This window comes from Dioscorea cayenensis, chromosome 7, assembly GCF_009730915.1.
Source record: "Dioscorea cayenensis subsp. rotundata cultivar TDr96_F1 chromosome 7, TDr96_F1_v2_PseudoChromosome.rev07_lg8_w22 25.fasta, whole genome shotgun sequence".
In the NCBI taxonomy this organism is placed as follows: Eukaryota; Viridiplantae; Streptophyta; class Magnoliopsida; order Dioscoreales; family Dioscoreaceae; genus Dioscorea; species Dioscorea cayenensis.
Genome location: NC_052477.1, coordinates 31550846 through 31569050, shown reverse-complemented (window position 1 = coordinate 31569050; position 18205 = coordinate 31550846). Strand labels below are relative to the sequence as shown.

The window sequence follows — 18205 nt, the reverse complement described above, 5'->3', positions numbered from 1 at the left end:
AATTATTAGTAATTAAATATTAATTTGAACAATGGCTTTTATGAAAGGTAAATTAGTGGACAACACATGATAAGTTCATGTTAATCTCAAAATTAGATTTGAAGCAAGTAATGGTCATCAGACTGACTTATCGACTTAATTTTTATACTATTTTTTGTGGATGTAAAAGTAATAAAATATTTATATTTGATTGTATATTTATAAACAAAACATGCTCCTTATCGATTTGATTGTATATTTGAATCTTAGTAAATAATTGATGTTTTTATTTTTCATAATTTAAGAATAGTCAGTCAGTTACCATATCATTCTGCCAGCCGGCGATTGAAAAATAAAAACTCTATGCATGAATGTTAATTAGAAGACTACTCCAAAATCCTATCTAATCGGCTCAAAATTATTATTCATTAGTTCATAGGACTTCAGCATATTGGTTTTTTGGATAGGAGATACACTATGGACAATATTATAGCTATTTAGGAGGTTGCCCATTCTCTTAAAAATGAACTAATTATTCCCATAAGATGATGGTCAAGGTAGAATTTGAGAAATTTAATGTTACTATAGAATGGAATGTTGGTCTTGCTACCCTCATGCATATGGATTTCTCCTAAACAATGGCCATTTTGAAAAAGTCTTGTATCTTAAAGACTAACTTTTCTTTTCTTATTAATGGATAACTGACTAAATGGATCCAACCTTTTAGGGTGTTAGATAAAGAGATCCCTTCCCCTTGGTTTCCCAGAGCTTTTTGATATTCTTAATTTTGCTCTTGCTAGAAATATAGTTCATGCTTTTGACAATAGGTTGCAAAGACACTATGTGCTGACAACCTAATCATTGTCTTTAAAACTTCTAGGTGTGTAGATACATAAGGTTATGCTAGTTTATCTATAAAGATCCTTGTGGTTAAAGTCTCAATCATAATAAGTCCTCTATTTTTTTTTTTTACTTATTAGTGCACTAAGAAAGTTGTGCAAGCTTTTAGGAGAATACTTTAGCATGTCCCATTGACTTTTTATTCCATTTCCATGAAAAATAACTTTCAAACTATATAGGTTGGGCCACTTACAAGTCGGCCTTTGTTTGACCTAGGCCTGGCAAGACTTGTTAACCTGCCCGTGCCCTCGTCTAACCATGGAATTTTTTATGTGTAATATAAATTAGATTATACACACACAAAAAATAATAATAATAAATAATAAAATTTGACACCAATTGCATGAAAAAAAAAGCGCAATGCAACTCTGTGTGTGTGTGTGTGTGTTGGCGATCACAGACGAGAGCTTATTAACACGAAAATCTGAGCAGGAAGAGATCTGTGGTCTTGGAGATGTATTTGGGCATGTTTGTTCAATCCAGTTGGATCCATTAGAGGCTGACAAAAGCATGATTGTTTGGCAACATCTGCCATTTTTCCTCAAATAAATGAATCTCCGAAAGAAACATACATAATGTTTGCTTCTGATATATATTACTAAAACATATATACTCATAACGGGAGACTATTCATAGAGGAAGATTAAGACCTTTGCCCACTTCCACACCAATCATCTGCAGTATACCCTTGTGTGATATCTGAAAACAAAAGAAACGCAAGTTTTAAATCATAACTCAGCTGAAAAATAGAGGAAAAAAAGATGATTAACCAAAAATTCACCAGTTCTACAACGAAGGTGCAAATGATGCCAATCATACAAGCTCTAGAGTTCCAAATCTCAGCAGTATTAGTGAACCCAAGAAAAGGTTCTGTCAGCTGAGGCTCCACTCTTGGATTCTCCACCTGAAAACATTCTTTACATCAAAACTCATTCACCAGGAAAAAGAGATCACTTAAGTTTATTACATACCCCAGAAGGAAGCTTTGCAGCTCTGACATTGAATTTGCTTGGCTTCTTGAGATGGAGGAAGTTGGGATTTCTCCTGACCTCCCTGCAAAGTGAGTGTTGGTGGGTGATGAAAGATGATGAGAAGCTTGAAATGGCTGCCATCTCCTTCCTTTCACTTCTTCTATTTCTGCATTCCTTGGTTCACATCTCTGTTTGTGTGAACCATTGGTTGGCTATTCTCCACTTAAGCCTTATCCTATCATGGTCCAACCAACTAATCTAAGAACCATTTATTTTGAGTCAATAATCTTGATCCCATTTGTAGAAAGCCTGAAATGGTGGCAAGTGGGGACCTTTTTGACCAGTATTATTTTAGACAAGCGATAACATTGCTCATCCCATGGTAACCCCATTCTACCGCAGTTAAAACGTTTGACATGCAGTGTTTCTTCATTTCTCTAAAAGTTTTAAGGAGAAAAGGCAAGAAGATGGCTGAAATGAATGGTTTGAGGAGCACTGACTCTTCTTCCATGAGGGGACAGCCTCACTCTGGTATGTGCTCTGTTTACATTGATATATATAACATCTGTATCAGTGTTTGCAAATAATTTCTTTGAATTATATATGAAGGTGGGTTTGAGGCGCAAGATCAATGTCCAACAACTATGACTTCCAACTTTGAAGATTATCCTGATCACCATCATGCCAAGAAGTCAGTCCTGGCCAAGGTCAAGGAAAAGGCATTAAAATGGAGGAACTTATTAGCCAAGAAGAAACAAGTCAACGACAAAGCCAATGAAACACCTGCATGGGGAGTTAGCTTAGAAGAAGAAGAAGATGATGATGATGAACAGAATCCTGAGTTCCGTGGAGCACCAAGTAACCATTTTTTACACACAAAAACGCATGTAAATACATATATATCCTCTGTTTTGAATTCTAATCTTTGTTCTCAAGTGTATGAATCTGAAAGAGCACCTGAAGCTTATCAAGGAGGTGAAGTGATGGAGCATAAGAAACCACCAGTTCTGCTGCACAGAAACCCAGCTCAAGAATTAGCCATGAAGCATGTGGATGAACTGGCTTTGCACCACCTTGATGAGTTCATAGAGACGTCAACTCCACGTTCAAACAGCAAGCCCATGCATGATGATCTCAATGAAGAGAAGGCTCGTTGTCTTGCACCACACCCAACTCCTACTCATGATCTTAACTCTGAGACAAAGAGAGACAACACTATAAAGAAGAGTGCCAGCCAGAAGACACTAACAGAGGCAGTCTCAAAGATTCTAGCACCAGCTTGCAACATGGTTTCAGATGCAACACAAACCATAGTTTCCAAACTTCAACATCCAAGTGTTGATGAGGAGATTGGTTCTAAGATGAAATATGACAAAGGTGTTTCAGTGAAGGAGTTTGTGTTGCAGAAGCTGGAGCCTGGAGAAGATGACAAGGCACTCTCTAAGGTGATCACAGAGTCTATGAGCCCCAGGAAGAGCAACCAAGCTGGAGAGAAGGGTGTGATGGAGAAGTTCAGAGAGGCAGTCAGTTCACTTCTAGGGAAACAAGAGGACAGGAAGACACCAATTCCACTCTCAACAAACCCTCAAGAAGGTACAATATACATACTTTTGAGGGAATATAGTCCACTAAATTTTTTTTAATTAACTTTTGATTGCATCGGTTTCTGGTTTGCAGTTGATGTTAAATAAGCAGGGGGATGAAACTGAGAAACACAACACAACTGGAGAGAATCCCATATTTCTATGATTAATAATTATATAATCAGTAATAATATCTAGATGCCTTGTTAGTTTTGGTTTTGCATCCATTTTGTTTGTGGACTGATGTATTATTATCTCCAAGCATCTAATAACAACAGATAATTCGATTGTGTTCGTCTTGTGGAACAAATTTCATTGTCCAAATAGTTCATTACATAAGCACTTACGCATATATCAACAGAAGATCATACAGCAGTTAAATTTGAGAAAATAAGTTAAAAACAGCTTATTGCAACTGGTAGGAAGAGAAAGTGAATCCCAAACGCCCCTCATTGGTGGACTTTAACTCAAGCTTCTGAAACGGGCTGCAGGCAATACCATCACAACATAAGTGATACGAGACATTGTCTCAGTTGAAAAATGTAGAGTGTGAGATTTTCTGTGACTTTACCTGCTGTTCGGATCATAATAGAAACCATTGACGGAGCCATCACTGCAAGAAAAGCAGACATAGTAGAAGCCTGCAATTGTCAGGCCGCAGTCTGTTCCGACATTCACAAAGTACTGCTCCTTCCATCTCTGTAACAAACATAGTGGTATCAAGATTTTGATGATGAGAGTATAACTCCAGACAACGTGAATTTATGAGTACCATAAATATGTAGGGGTAGTTGCTCAAGTCCAAAGATTTGCCACCATCAGCTTCAACTTGACTCTGAAATGCAAAAAGATTCAATTTATAGATACATGAGAGGAAAAAAAAAACTCTTACCGAAAGTGAAGAAAAAGCGGGGAACTTGGACCAGTGTTTGATATCATTCTCTGGGCTGTAAAAGAAAATATTATTAGTATATTTTGATAGTGCAAATGAATGATTAACTCAAGTTAGTTCCTTATAAGATTAAAGTTATCAATGGGATACCAAACAAAACAGGAAAAATAGAACCTTACGTAGCTTCCCACTTGCCAGTGTAAAATGTATAGTTTTTCATATCAACAATTTCTCCTTCCCAGAAGGTAACTACCTGAAATCCGAAAGGCAATTAGAGAAAAGGAAAATCAGACAAATAAAGGATCAAAAAAGATGTTGAGGAAGACAACAAATATATCAAAATAAAGCAAGATAAATCTCTGGTTACAATGGGTATGACGAAAATAAAGGTAAAAGATAGAGGAGATTCAGTACCACTTACAGGTGTATCTGCTAAAGGGACATTCAGAGCTTCCATAGTACCACACAAATAGCCATGACCAAGATCACAGCCTTGGATGCGTACATTAACCCTCCATGCTTCATCTTTTTGAAAACTGGAGACATTCTGAGTACCCGAAAAGGCCTGTATAATACAAATAAATTGTTGATGTTCTGATTATTCCTTAAAAGTGGGCACAGTCAAGCATCCAAGTATCCATGTCCAAGAAGTACGAAGACATAAACGACTCCATTAAATGAATAATTCATATTTGGGTATCCAAGAATGATTTTCACAGCAGCAAAAGTCATGAGTGGTGTTATATAATTTGCAAGAAATGAGTATTTCAGAGGCTACTATATTTATGTTCTATATTGATTTGAGTCCAATGCTGTAATAATCAAGGTTTAATATTGGAGCACACAGAGGTACATGATGTGTTTTTAACATAGCAACAAAATCCATGTGTAACTTTTAATGACTTAAACCTGTTCGTAAATTACTATCCTATATAGAGCACGACTCCTAGACAGTGCTCCAAGATAAAGATTTCAAAAGAAAACATAGTGACACTTGGGATAGGCATATGATACACTTGAAATGCTAAGAAAGAGGAAATATTTGATTCACATGAAAGGACAGGAAGCAAAGAACAGCATTGTCCCCTGTTTTTCTTCCTAGTTCCTACCATGGTTGAACCTTTTTCAGGGGATAAAAGTCAACAAACCACATTCATTTAGCAAATTATCCATGATGAAACTTACAAAGACTTTTTAAGGCCTTGGTCCTTAACTTTACAGAAAGATTAAAGTACTTATACCACAGTTTAACTCAATTAAATTCTAGCATGGCTAACAGAACAAAATAACATAACATTGAAATGGGCATCTTCTCTTTATCACTCCACATACAAGGAAAACTCATTATAAGGAAATACCACAGGAATTGTTCATGATGCAAAAGATCACACTATACCAGAAGATATCCCTCCATTTCTGCATAATATGTATGCAAGGCAGTGAAGAAACTGAGAATACGATAACCAAACTATATAAGTTGAATAATAGACTTTGTGGTTTAAAAGAGTGGTCAGTTTGTAGGATAAATTCGATCCAAAAGTTGTTTGTGTCATATCATCATTGAAGATCATCAAAAGCAATGAATGCCATACCAAAGTTTCATATTAATAAAACCAGCTAAATTTGCCAAAATAAAGAAATAATACCCTTCCAACACTTAAAAGTGAGCACGCCGGAGGGAGAGCATGTTGATGACTAGCATCTTCTCCTGCAATAAAAATAAAAATAAAAAAAAAAGAAGATTTTTCATTGAACAAAACACCATATGAGCTCAGAATGATAATATGAAACAACATCAATTCGTATGAGAAAAAAAAAACCCAAGATTCTACAATGAGGTTCACATAGATGAGAAACAAGTGACTAATTTAGCTACAAAACCAACACCCAAACATCTGAAACAATTAAGCAATTAATAAATTAAAAATTCTGTCTACTTGCAGAAAAGTAAGCATAAATAGCTCTAAAATTAATCATTTTCCGACAATATATCGTCCTAACAAACAAAACTCGGACCAGATAGAAAACTAGCTCAGATGATAAAGATACAAACCCTAAAAAGGGAAAGACAGGAGGAAATCTCTCATCATGAACTGCAAAGTGTTGATTACCCGAGACCTGAGAAGGCGCGGAGCTTTCCACCACCCTCACCGGCATCCCTGAGAGCAATCCAAGCTCAACGAAGGAAAGAATACACAACGGTGAGGAGAGAGGAACCGCGGGAATAGGGTCAGTAGATATAATAGAACGTGATTTAGGGCTTACGAGATCTAGACATGGTCTTCTGTGTCCGGCTGTAAGATTCGCGCCAAGTGGTTACGTGGCAGTCCCCCTTTGTTTTTATGCCAGTTAATTTTTTTTTTCCTTAATTTTATTAGGTAATTTTTTTTAATTATTATTTTATTCCTTAAACATATTAATTATTTTTTATGAATATAAGATAAATCACAAACATTTTTAATAAACAAATATATAATAAATTATTTCGTAACAAGTGTTGTTTTTATTCTATCAAAATTTTTAATAAATAAACGCATCTTCTTTTGCATTTCTGCTTCCTTTCAATTTTTAATTTATAAAATTAGTCACATGTTAATTGTTTGGATTAATGCAACATAGCTGACCAAAAAAACTAAGCTTAGTGCAGCTATCCCTCCTATCAAGCGCAATTTTAGATTCGTTGGTTCTATCTCCTTTTATTATTATTTTTTTAAATGGATTGTGTTATTTTGTTTGTTTTTAGTTTAAGTTTTTGTTGTTGTTTCTCCGTCTTTTTGTTGTTGTTTTATTATATCTATTCTTATCCACTTATGGTGGATGTTATTAGGTATTTTTTCTAGTTTCTGGTTCAATGTGCTGTTAGTGTTGTTTTTGTTGCTTTTTTTTTTAATAAATTGTAATTTATCTATTTTTTTTCAAACAAAAATGTTTTTATCATGGCTGGATGAGTGAATTAAAAAAAAATGCATAATAAAAATTTAGATAATACAAGTGATGATTTAATAATATCCAAAATGTATGGTCTACCTGGATCGTTGTTTTATGAGTATTATTTGTATTTTATGTTTTTATTTGCTTCTTATTTATTTTTATTTTAAACCCTTTACATCCTGATGCAATTTGTTGCTTTTCTCATATTTAATTATAACTGTTTGTCTTATTGTTGTTTTATTTACCTGTAATTAATAAAGCTGCGATTTATTTAAATTTATAAATTAAAACCAAGCATTCATAACCGGCAGTGCTCTAGAGTTATAGCACAAGAAGAATTGATGTTCTGCTTTCATATAGTGGCCTGAAGCATCTCTCTTTCATAAAGGTTTAATACAGTGATTAAGTAAAAGGAATTGACAACTCCGTTATTGAAACAACTAACGATTGATTTTACATCAAACAGAGCACAACTGATACATAGATAATACATCATACATACATAAATACATACATTCCAGAAAAAAAGTAAAATGCAAAATATCCTACAGCACTCCATGCAGGATGGAGTCATTCTAGATTGGTAGCAGAATAAGAATGGTCACCATGGCAATATGGCTCTTCATAGTGACCGTTGAGTATCTCAGCTACAGTGTCCATGTTTGGCCTCTTGTTTCTATCTTCTTCCAAGCATGAGATTGCCATCTCTACCATCACAGCTGCTTGTCTGTGGTTGAATTGACCACCCAGTCTAGTATCAGCAAGATCATCAATCCATGAGTCCTCTGCTCCCCCTAGTTTCACCTTCAACATCCTAACCAGACCCAATAGCTCTAACTCTGCTTCCTCTTCTTCATCATCACCATCCATCTTCTTCCAATCAGAAGCTCTGCTTCCCATCAGAAGCTCCAGAAGGACAACTCCGTAGCTGTAAACATCGACCTTGGCAGTGATGGGAAGGTTCAAAGCCCATTCAGGAGCCATATAACCTCTTGAACCTCTAACCTTTGAGATTTTGGAATGAGCTCTACGTCTGTCAGCCAGCTTGGCCAGTCCAAAATCTGTGATCTTAGGCTCAAAATCACTGTCCAAGAGTATGTTCTCTGGTTTCACATCACAATGGATAACCCACTCAAGGCACTCGTGGTGGAGATAAGCCAAACCTTTTGCAACTCTCACTGCAATGTGAAATCTCTCTTTCCATCCAAGCAAGTTGGCAGAGCTGTGACCACTAACAAACAGATGCTTGTCCAATGAACCATTTTCCATGAACTCAGAAACCAAGAACCTGTGTGAGCGTTCACAACAAAATCCCCAAATCCTAGCAAGATTCATGTGATTTATTCTGGCAATCACGCCCACCTCGGCCCAGAAATCTTTAGTTGAAATAATGTCATCTAACTTCTCCACGGCTACGGCTCTCTCATCTTCCAGCACTCCCTTGTACACTGCTCGTGAACCTCCTCTTTCAAGTTTATTTTTGAAGTTTCCTGTTGCTTTTTTCAGCTCTTTATAAGTGAACCTCCTGAATTGACTTGCAATCAGTTTATACCCTTCTTCCATCAATGTTGGCTTTGTTCCCCTCTTAGATACAAACCACCATCCAAACACAATAAAGAAAATTTCAATCACTCCAAATGCTGATATGAACCCAAAGAAATAAGTCCATTTGATCCTACTGCCTGTGATCGCCGCGTACCTGGGAGTAGCAGCTGTAGCCCCAGTAGCAATACAGATGGGCTCATGAACTTGGAGAACGTGAAAGCCAGAGGTGTTGAAATTCAAAGGGAGTTTCAAGTATACACTGCCTGGAAAATCTGGAACAGTTCTCCCATTGAACAAAGCAGACTTGGTATAACAGTCACCACCGCCCATCTTATATGAAATAGCCACACAGGAGCAATCCTTTTGACAAAGTGCCTTGCAGGCACTCAATGACACTGAAGAAGTGTGATTAAGATCGAATCCCCAGAAATCAGTTTTCTTAAGCTCAACAAATCTCAACTGCTGAGAATCTTCACAGCTGATGTTGAATTGAGGCTTGCAACCTTCACTCCAATCACTGAGATTACTCACTTTATACGCAAAGGGACACGCACACATGGGCTTTTGAGTATAATTATAAACACAAATGCCATTCCTACCACACAGCCCATGCACATCACATAGCTTGGGAAGAGCTTCCCATGAAACTGACCACAAGCCTGTTGAGTTGTTGAGACTATAAAGTCTGAGATTGCCATCATAATCCAAAGTCAGTCTTCTCTTAATTGCTGCACCCATATCAGAAGCATTGAAGGATAATCTATCACTTGATTGAAATGTTCCACTCTCATCAAGGACTCCATATCTACTGCTATTATAGTTGTACCTTCCATTTTGCCATATATTGTAATCAGGATTAGGCCAGTAAATACTAGACACCTGAGGACCATCATACATGAGCTTCATAACATTATCATTGTCAAAATAAAAACTATAATAGCCAGACGACACTGAACCTCCAGCCATGTTTGATACCAACTTCTTATTTTTGGTGATGGGCTGTGTGGGGAGAAGGGTGTCAGTTGGTAAATCAAAGCTTTGCCAAAGAACGTTACCTTGGGGATCCCTTGATGACAAGATTCCCAGTGTCCAAGAGCTGAGCTTGGTCAGCTTGGGTTGAGCTGGTGTTGGTGCTCCACACCACAGTGCCATCGACATCAGTGAGCACCAAAGCCCCGTCCTTGCGCAACGTGACACTGGATCCCAACCCATTCACAGGGTGGTCCCGGTTAGCCGTCCAGGCGATGGTCTTGTTGGCAGAGTTTGAGAACCAGATGGAGAGGGAGTAGGCGTTGTTGCTAATTCTATGAAAACCAAACGTGAAGGATTTATCCGGTGAGACTAGGATGTCTGAATCTTTTTCTACTGAAAAGAGAAGACCCCGTCGAGAGAGAACTTTGAGGAGATGGTGATGCAAAAGGAACAACAAACAGGGAAATGGCGAGGAAGAGGATGATGGTTAGAAGAGCCGGTGAGTTCTCCATTAGAAAGAGAGAGATCTCACACAGAGTGAGAGAGAAGGCACACGCGCGAACTAGTGTCACTTTAGTTATAAATACTGTTTCTTTTCGTGGCTTCTGTTAGTAGTGTCGACTTCGTTCTAAATGCTCTCTTTTTCTCGTGGTTTCTGTTCCTAAGCTTATCTTATGAATAGCAAGATAGCAACACCTTCAATCAAGTCGCATCATTTGGATTGATGCTTGTAATGACTCCTACCGTTGCAGGACTGTTCTAAAACGTATCATTTATTGCTGACAAAGAAGGTGCACTGAAAACTTAAGGAATGCTCACCATTAAAACATCAATACCTTCACCGTGGTATCAATGCCCAAAATCAAACCCGGATTCCCATTGACCCCGGTCAACCCCAGCGTCAACCAAAATCAATAATTAAATATAAAAAACATACACTATTATAATAATTATTAATAATATATGATGTGAAATATAATTATAATAATATAATAAAAAAAACATAATCAGTCAAATTTAATATTTAAATTTATGCTCAAATACAAATATCAAATCATTGATATTTATAAAAAATAAAAATATATATCCACTTTCATCAATATATATATATATATAATGCACATTATTTATTTATTTTTGTAAAAAAATTATTTTTTATGCATACTAATTTCAAATTTTATAATAAAATTTTACTGGGATAAATTTCTTCAAATTTACTAACTTAATGAATTTATGTTAAAATAAATAAAGTAAAACATGGTTTACAAAATTTAAAAAAATCTTAATAATATATATATATATATATATATCTCTTCTTTTTCCCCTCTCAACCTCTGCTCCCCAAGCGTCATCCCTCCAATTCACTTAACAACAGTGCGCTCATATACAGCCCAGCAGGACCTCAAACTAGTGCAATTACCGCAACATTCATCACTTGTGATTGACTCTGACAATAGTTCATATTTTCTGCAGAATTTCAGCCCAACTGCAATTCAAACGGTGGTGTCTACCATGATAGGTTTCCTGTCACTTCTTTTTATAAGAACCTGAATGATGGTGTTCCGGTTGTCCACCTACCCAAATTATTTAGAAAAGAGCCTACACTCGCCTACACGCGCGCAAAGCCAATCTCTTTAATTGGTTTGTTTGGCTTCAGACAATTTCATCATTACTCCAAAAAAACTTGATTACTAGAAGGTGCAACATATTACTTACAACAACTTGTGTATTTTATCATGGGCACTTGAATCGATCGATCACCTATTTATCGACGGCCCCTTTACAGCTCAAATTTAGAAAATTTTCACCCAAACTTGCAGAATAAATTCCCTCCCAAACTTCCCATAGGAATTATAAAGTTCTTAGAGACTCAATCTCCATTCCTTATTTATGAACACTAGAGACTGATTTACCTTTGGTTAAAAAAGAATGCCTATATCTTCCAACCAAAATCTTCATTGTATTTTTCAATTATTATAAAAATTGTTCCTATACTATAAGACTTAATTATGACGGCTAAGGGCAGCTTCGACTTACACAGACACCCTGAGATAGCGAGTAATCTTGATGAATGTATAGCCAGACAGGAAGTCACCTCACCCTGAGTGCTCCTAGCTAATGTTACTCTAAGCATCCCTCCCAAAGCATTTTGTTCGGTTCTATTTTTGTTTGTTTCCTATTTTTTGGTGTCAGTGTGATTGGTCAATTGTCCACCCCTATTAGACTGTTAAGTCTATTTATTTATTGTCTCCATTATTCATATTGTTCATTGTTAGTGTATCTCCTTCTGTTCTGTTCTACTTTCTCGCTTCCAATAAATGCAGATTATCCATTTTTAAAAAAAAAAATTTAAATTAAAATTAAAAACCACCACCTTACTCCACTATAAACAGTCTAGATATAAAAAAAAATTAAAGTTGGTGATGATAACTAGCAAGTGCCAAATATATATCAATGATTCAATAATGCATGAAACCAAATATATAACTAATTAGAGAAGAAAAAATAAAAAGTTCCATCAGGAACACCGAACCAATGCTCAGTTATCAGATGAAGACATTGAAGCAATTAGAATCATCTATAAAAAGGTTGAATCCATTTGCTAAACCACAGCATCATCAACAACTTTTGCTAATCTCTCTCCTTCGCCCATGTAAGTATGAGAAGTTAATATTAGTAGTTCTAACTTAGCATCATCCGGTAAACCTAACCATTTGATAAATTGTTTTATGCTATCCATGGTAACATCTTTACCTCTTGTCAATTCCTTCAGTTTTTGCATAACCTGAGACCTGAGAAGGCGCAAAGCTAACGAAGTATATTCATGAATTCAATTATGGAAACCATCTACGATTTTTTTTCTCCACCTTGGTTAGCGATGTACAAAAGAAAAGACGGTAGTTTCTAATGTTATTTGATTGTTTATAAAATCAGATAACATGATCTTCCCTTATCATTCAATGAGTCTATCATTTGTAATAATCGGCACAACCAGAAACCTATTTCAGTTTGTGCTCTTTAAAACCAAAGGAATGATTAAAATTTCTACAAAGATAATACACTTAAGCATTGAAATATTTTTTAAAAAATAACTAAATAAAAGCTTCAGAGTGAAAACATACTATATTGGTAGTGAATCACAGGCTTCCAGAAAGCAATTATTAAAAAGAAAATTGAATTTGGTGTCAAGATAAAAGATATTAATCCAAATGAGAATGATGCTAAACACAAATATCATAGCTCGCTTTTCACAGGTTTTTGGGTAAATTGTATAATGACTTAATTAAAATTACAGGATCTAAGATAAAAGCTGCAATCATATGATATATACTCAATTACCTGACCATGAGTGTATTACAACCTAGGAATATGGGACTTCTCCTTGGCCATGTCCTTATTGCCTCACATAGCTTGATTATGGTAGGAAATATGACAGTATTTGTTGCTTCTTTCAACAATAAGGATGAGCTAGATTGTTAATAACCCCAGATGTGCATGCAAAATGGAAAATTTCAAGCACCTGAAAATCTGAAATAGAATGATGAAATAAAACATAACAGTCAGGCAAAACACTCAACAACATATCAGTGATACTGAAAAACAGGTATGTATTTAAATCCTCAATAGTAGAATATCAATTTTGGCAATCTCTGGAAAATGATTTGCATATCTATTTTAGGAAATATTCCACTGCCTGGACATCATTGCTCATCACTCCGTGATTTTCTTGACCTCCGATGCATCAAAGAACTTAATATCATGAATTATGTTTTCTAAGAAAGAGCAAGCATTCTCACTGAAATTTGTAACCTTGGTGATTTCCAGGATTTCAGATAGTTTTAACAATCACTTGACCTACAAATAAGTGCATAACAATGTCAGATTACTTCTATAGAAATCAAAATTCTGACAGAAGGGATTTTCTAAAACCCTGGAAAGGGCAAAGCAATCCATAAGCAAATATTTCCTAAGAAAAGCATTATATGGGTGTAGCTGCCATTGGAACTCACAAAGATGAATGATAATTACCACAAGAAAGCTCAATTTGACGATCAGGTTATTAGTTACCATGCTCATTCATCACTCAAACATAAGTGTAAGAATAAGAATATAGAAGAATACAAAAAATTATATATTGAGCAAAATATCACACCTCAACCAAGACACGAAAACGAATCACAGCCCATATTCACTGAAGAAAGGGGGTAATTCCTTGACCTTCTGAACGTATCAGACATCCAATTTAGACAAAGCCATCACAGTAGATAGCTCCATGTGGGCAAACTCCTTAGCATCACTCCTTCTCTGATGCACAAACAACACAACCAAAACCTTATCTCAATCCAAAGCAAAAAAGTAATCTTTTTCCCCGCAAAGTTCATAAGTTCGGCCAAAAACAGAGTAAAATCGCATACATGGTCAATAGGGAAAACAAAAAAACGCCACCTTTGATACCTCGATGACAGGAGCAATGGCATCCCTTCCCATCGAGACACTGACACTGCAGCGTCATCTCCTCAAAGCAACCTCCACAGATGGCGGAGAAGTGAAGAAGATCGAGGACTGGCTTAGTGAAAAGCAGTTTGCAAAAGCCCTTAGAGAAGCTCTAGCATCCATGGCCAGGGCTCGGCGAGATGATTCGAAAGATGAAAGCAAAACAAAGAGGAATCAAAGAGCAATCTAGGTATTCATGGAAACGCAAATGGAGATTGCTAATTAGAAAAACCAGCGTTTGGCGCGCTAGCAGTGGTTACTAATAGCCTGTGAATTGGAATTGGGCTAGATGTTGTTTCTTGTTAATTGAACTTGTTGGGCTTTAACATTTGGGCCTGTATCAAACATACTTGGGCTCATGGGGGTCTTCCTATTTTTTTTTTATTTTAGAAAAGTTTTTTTACATAAATTATACAAATAAATATATATTTTTGACATATTTGCTTGTGATTAATATAGATTTAAAATAACTTAAATTTCAAAAGATTTGAAAGACCAACGAAATGAGTATTTTAAACGTAAGAATACATGTCTCCGTGTGTGTTTTAGTATTAACTAACTCCTTCATGTGTTCATCTGTATAAATAAATGTATTAGTTTGCCTATATATATATAAATATATTTATCTTCACAAAAGGAGCCGATTGATCATGTTAAACTTTAAAAAAATAAATATCATATGGGATAAGACAAATATGATAGAGATTAACTGAAAAGATTAGACCTAACTTAAAATTTCACAAAATAGATTTGATTATGATTTTAAACTTTCTGTTTTTATCTTAACATGGAGGAGTCAATAAAAACCGGCTTGAAAAAATGAAATACTTCCACTACAAAGTTGGAATCTAACATTCAATTTGAAGAACTTTACATGGATTAGAAAATTCGATTTACTTTTACCGTTTTCAACACCAAAAACAAACTTTAAATCAAATGGATTATAATTTCAAATCAAATCTCAATCAAAATTACAATCTTGTCCGTTGGTGCTAATTTGTAGAATTGCAAGTTTCCCTCACACTAAACATCAATTAATCAAAAAAATTTAGTCTTGAGTGGCAAACAAATTCAACCAAGATATTTCCTAGTCATTTCTCTGGTTTCATCCATACAGTAATAATATGGGCACATACTTTAACGTAGGTAGAAGTCATAGATATGGGCACAGAGGAACCAGTCAAAAAGATGCCTTTCTTTTCTAAAGAATTGGATCTTTGTGTGTGTGTTTTTTTTAAAAAGAAAGTATGTTACACACACAAATATATGAGGATTGCCAAGATGCCTTTCTTTTTAACTGAGCTTTTATCCATGCCTGTCTCCCAATTGTCACATATTTATCAGAAAAGATAGCATCTTTTTTTATCCATGCCTGTCTCCCAATTGTCACATATATCTTGGCAATCCTCATATATTTGTGTGTGTGTTTTTTTAATGTAAAAATTGATAAATCAAAACATTATTGATAATAGAAAAATACAATTTGGTCTATTAGCATCGGGTCTTTGCGTAGAGTGTTCGTCTCGAGTGTCGAGCATGGCTCTCTGAGTTCGATCCCCATCTCACGCATGGTGAGGGCACGGTTCGGTGGTGAGCGCTGCTCCCCCACGTGTTTGTCCCTGGGTTCCGGCGTTTGTCGTCTTTCTCAAAAAAATAAATAAATAAATAAATAAATAAATAATAATAATAATAATAATAATAATAGAAAAATAATTACAAGCCACATTTACATCATGCAATTGTGTTAGAAAACCAAATATTCAAAACCAGAAATCGAATGAGGGCACACAATCAGTGCATCAAGAATCAAAAACAGAGTGAAGCACCACCAATCTAAAAGGTAATAATGGTACATAGAAAAAAACAATAAGCTAGGGTTGGATCATTTATCTTTGGTAACACCACGAGAGTTAAGAGAATCAGCTTTCTTAATTCATTCATAGATTATGTTTTGTTTCTCTTGTTTCTATCAATGAACTTAGACAATTTAGACTTCACTAATAGTTATTAAAGAGTTCTCTAATTTGAGCTTCTTTGAATCATAAACTACAAAAATCTAAAATATAGTTATATAATCAATTTAGATGAGAATCGAGGTGAACGAAATGAAACAATAACTAAATATACAATTATTCTATTCTAATTAAATGTTTTTAAAAATTACCAAAATTAGAAAATTGTCTAATATCTTAAAGGTTTACAAACAAGTTTAGGTCTATAAAAATCACACTTCTATACTGGATGTCAGGTGGAATTTGAATAGGCCTCAAAAAAGATTAGTTCCATATTTAAACAACTAACATGGAAGGTATATATACATATATATAGTTAACCATTACTTTGCTAACCATGCAAATGTGATGTTTTATTATAATACACCGCCACCAAATTCTGAAGAGTTAGCTTTTTTTTTTTTGAAAAAGTGGATAAACCACATTCATTCAAAAACTCAACGAAACAACATACAACAGAAGTCCACTAGCTGTGGAACCAAGAACCAAAAAAACAAAAAAGGAGGAACAACGGGTCTCCTCCTGACCCACAGAAACAAAACCAACCAACTACCCCACAGACATATCCATAGCCTCCTTAATCGTAAGAGCCACCCCTGCCCCCTCAGACTGAGGTCCCAAGAACTCCAAACTACGCCGGATTGAGGAAATGGAATCCTCAAGCGTCGATCTCACACCCTCAGAAGCTGCAGAGAACCACGATAACAAGAAATGATCAGTTTTAACTACAACAGCATGCGGACACACATATTTATCAGAAAAGATAGCATCATTTCTAGTAAGCCAAATCGCCCACACGAAAGCTTTAATCGCCCCGTCCCCAACCACACGGGAATCAGCCCGCAAGGCATTCCTCCAGGCCCCCCACATAAACGACATCGAACTTGGTAGCGACGGCAATTTTAGCACCCTACTAATCTGCGCCCACACCTCGAGGGAGAAACGGCACTGCAGAAAGAGATGATCCACCGATTCCACCGCGTCATGGCACAACACGCATGTGGAAGTCGGAAGCTTGTTACACCTGCGCTTAGCTAAATTTTCAAGGGTAAGAATTTTATCCTTCCAGGCCAACCAATTGAAAATATTGACCTTCCTCGGGCAAGGTCCCTTCCAAAAATACTTAGCAATAGGGCACCGAAGCCCCCCGTCATTCAGTCGATCATAGAAGGATTTGACCGAGAAGGATCCATTGGCCGTCAAACTCCAAAGCTTCAAGTCTTTTCCAGGTCCAGAAGGAAAGTTCCGATTGGCATTAAACAACATAGACTCATGGTCACTCGAAAAAGGTTGTCGATTAAGAAGATGCCTCAAATCAAACATCGTCGCATTCTGCATCGGAGAATCCGAAAATTCGTTCGGCCAAAGATGCATTGGTGCCCGGCCATTGAGCCATCTATCCTTCCAAAACAGAGATTCCGTTCCAGAACACACTTTAACCGTGACACATCCATTAAAGTCCGAAAAGCCTTTCAGGAACCCCGACCAAAAGAAAGAAACCCTGCCCCGCGGAAGACAAAACAAATTCCAAGAAGACACGTTATAATTGAATTTAATCACCTTCGCACACAACCAATTTGTGTCAGTCAAAAATTTCCATCTCCATTTCCCTAGCAGGGCCCTGTTGAAAGCGTATAAATCCAGGATGCCCCAGCCCCCTTGCTCCTTCGAGCGACAAATATTCTGCCAAGCTACCAGGCGGCACTTAGGAATATCAATGTCAGGGCCCGACCATAAGAAATCTCGGCGCACCCGGTCAATTTCCTTAATTACCCAACTGGGTAAACTAAACATGGACATCCAATACGTTGGCAAGGAGGAAAGGACCGAATTTAACAAAGTAAGCCTTCCACCAATAGAAAGGTAATTTGATTTCCAAGAAGACAGTCGTCCTTTGATTTTATCGATCAAGTTCCTCCAGTCTAG

The 18205-nt window shown here is 36.3% G+C and overlaps 3 protein-coding genes, 1 long non-coding RNA gene and 1 pseudogene across 6 annotated transcripts; 1 reads left to right on the top strand and 4 right to left on the bottom strand.

Moving 5' to 3' along the window:
• Positions 1-1304: 1304 nt before the first annotated feature.
• On the bottom strand, positions 1305-2084 carry LOC120265534 (light-harvesting complex-like protein OHP1, chloroplastic). The gene is made up of 3 exons (XM_039273471.1): positions 1851-2084; positions 1661-1783; positions 1305-1578 (listed from the first exon to the last, which is right to left on the bottom strand). Exons 1-3 carry the CDS (start codon positions 1989-1991, stop codon positions 1510-1512), a joined length of 333 nt encoding a protein of 110 aa, XP_039129405.1. The 5' UTR covers positions 1992-2084; the 3' UTR covers positions 1305-1509.
• A 96-nt stretch (positions 2085-2180) lies between these two features.
• On the top strand, positions 2181-3727 carry LOC120265532 (low-temperature-induced 65 kDa protein-like). 2 transcript variants are annotated; one of them, XM_039273469.1, is made up of 4 exons: positions 2181-2381; positions 2460-2708; positions 2787-3443; positions 3528-3727. In XM_039273469.1, the coding sequence occupies exons 1-4, from the start codon at positions 2267-2269 to the stop codon at positions 3539-3541; spliced, it is 1035 nt and encodes a 344-aa protein (XP_039129403.1). In that variant the 5' UTR covers positions 2181-2266; the 3' UTR covers positions 3542-3727. The 2 variants fall into 2 exon arrangements, with proteins under 2 accessions (XP_039129403.1, XP_039129402.1); XM_039273468.1 differs by having other exon boundaries at positions 2460-3443.
• Positions 3713-6558, bottom strand: LOC120265533 (glucose-induced degradation protein 4 homolog). The gene is made up of 8 exons (XM_039273470.1): positions 6437-6558; positions 5972-6033; positions 4747-4890; positions 4505-4578; positions 4326-4380; positions 4206-4268; positions 4005-4132; positions 3713-3918 (listed from the first exon to the last, which is right to left on the bottom strand). The coding sequence occupies exons 1-8, from the start codon at positions 6480-6482 to the stop codon at positions 3840-3842; spliced, it is 651 nt and encodes a 216-aa protein (XP_039129404.1). The 5' UTR covers positions 6483-6558; the 3' UTR covers positions 3713-3839.
• Positions 6559-7663: 1105 nt separating this feature from the next.
• On the bottom strand, positions 7664-10260 carry LOC120265357 (annotated as a pseudogene).
• Positions 10261-11089: 829 nt separating this feature from the next.
• LOC120264517 lies at positions 11090-14492 on the bottom strand. Of its 2 annotated transcripts, none has more exons than XR_005537456.1 (3): positions 14229-14492; positions 13927-14078; positions 11090-13628 (listed from the first exon to the last, which is right to left on the bottom strand). It is a non-coding gene; the product is annotated as an uncharacterized LOC120264517 (long non-coding RNA). The 2 variants fall into 2 exon arrangements; XR_005537455.1 differs by having other exon boundaries at positions 11090-13301.
• Between the last annotated feature and the right edge of the window lie 3713 nt (positions 14493-18205).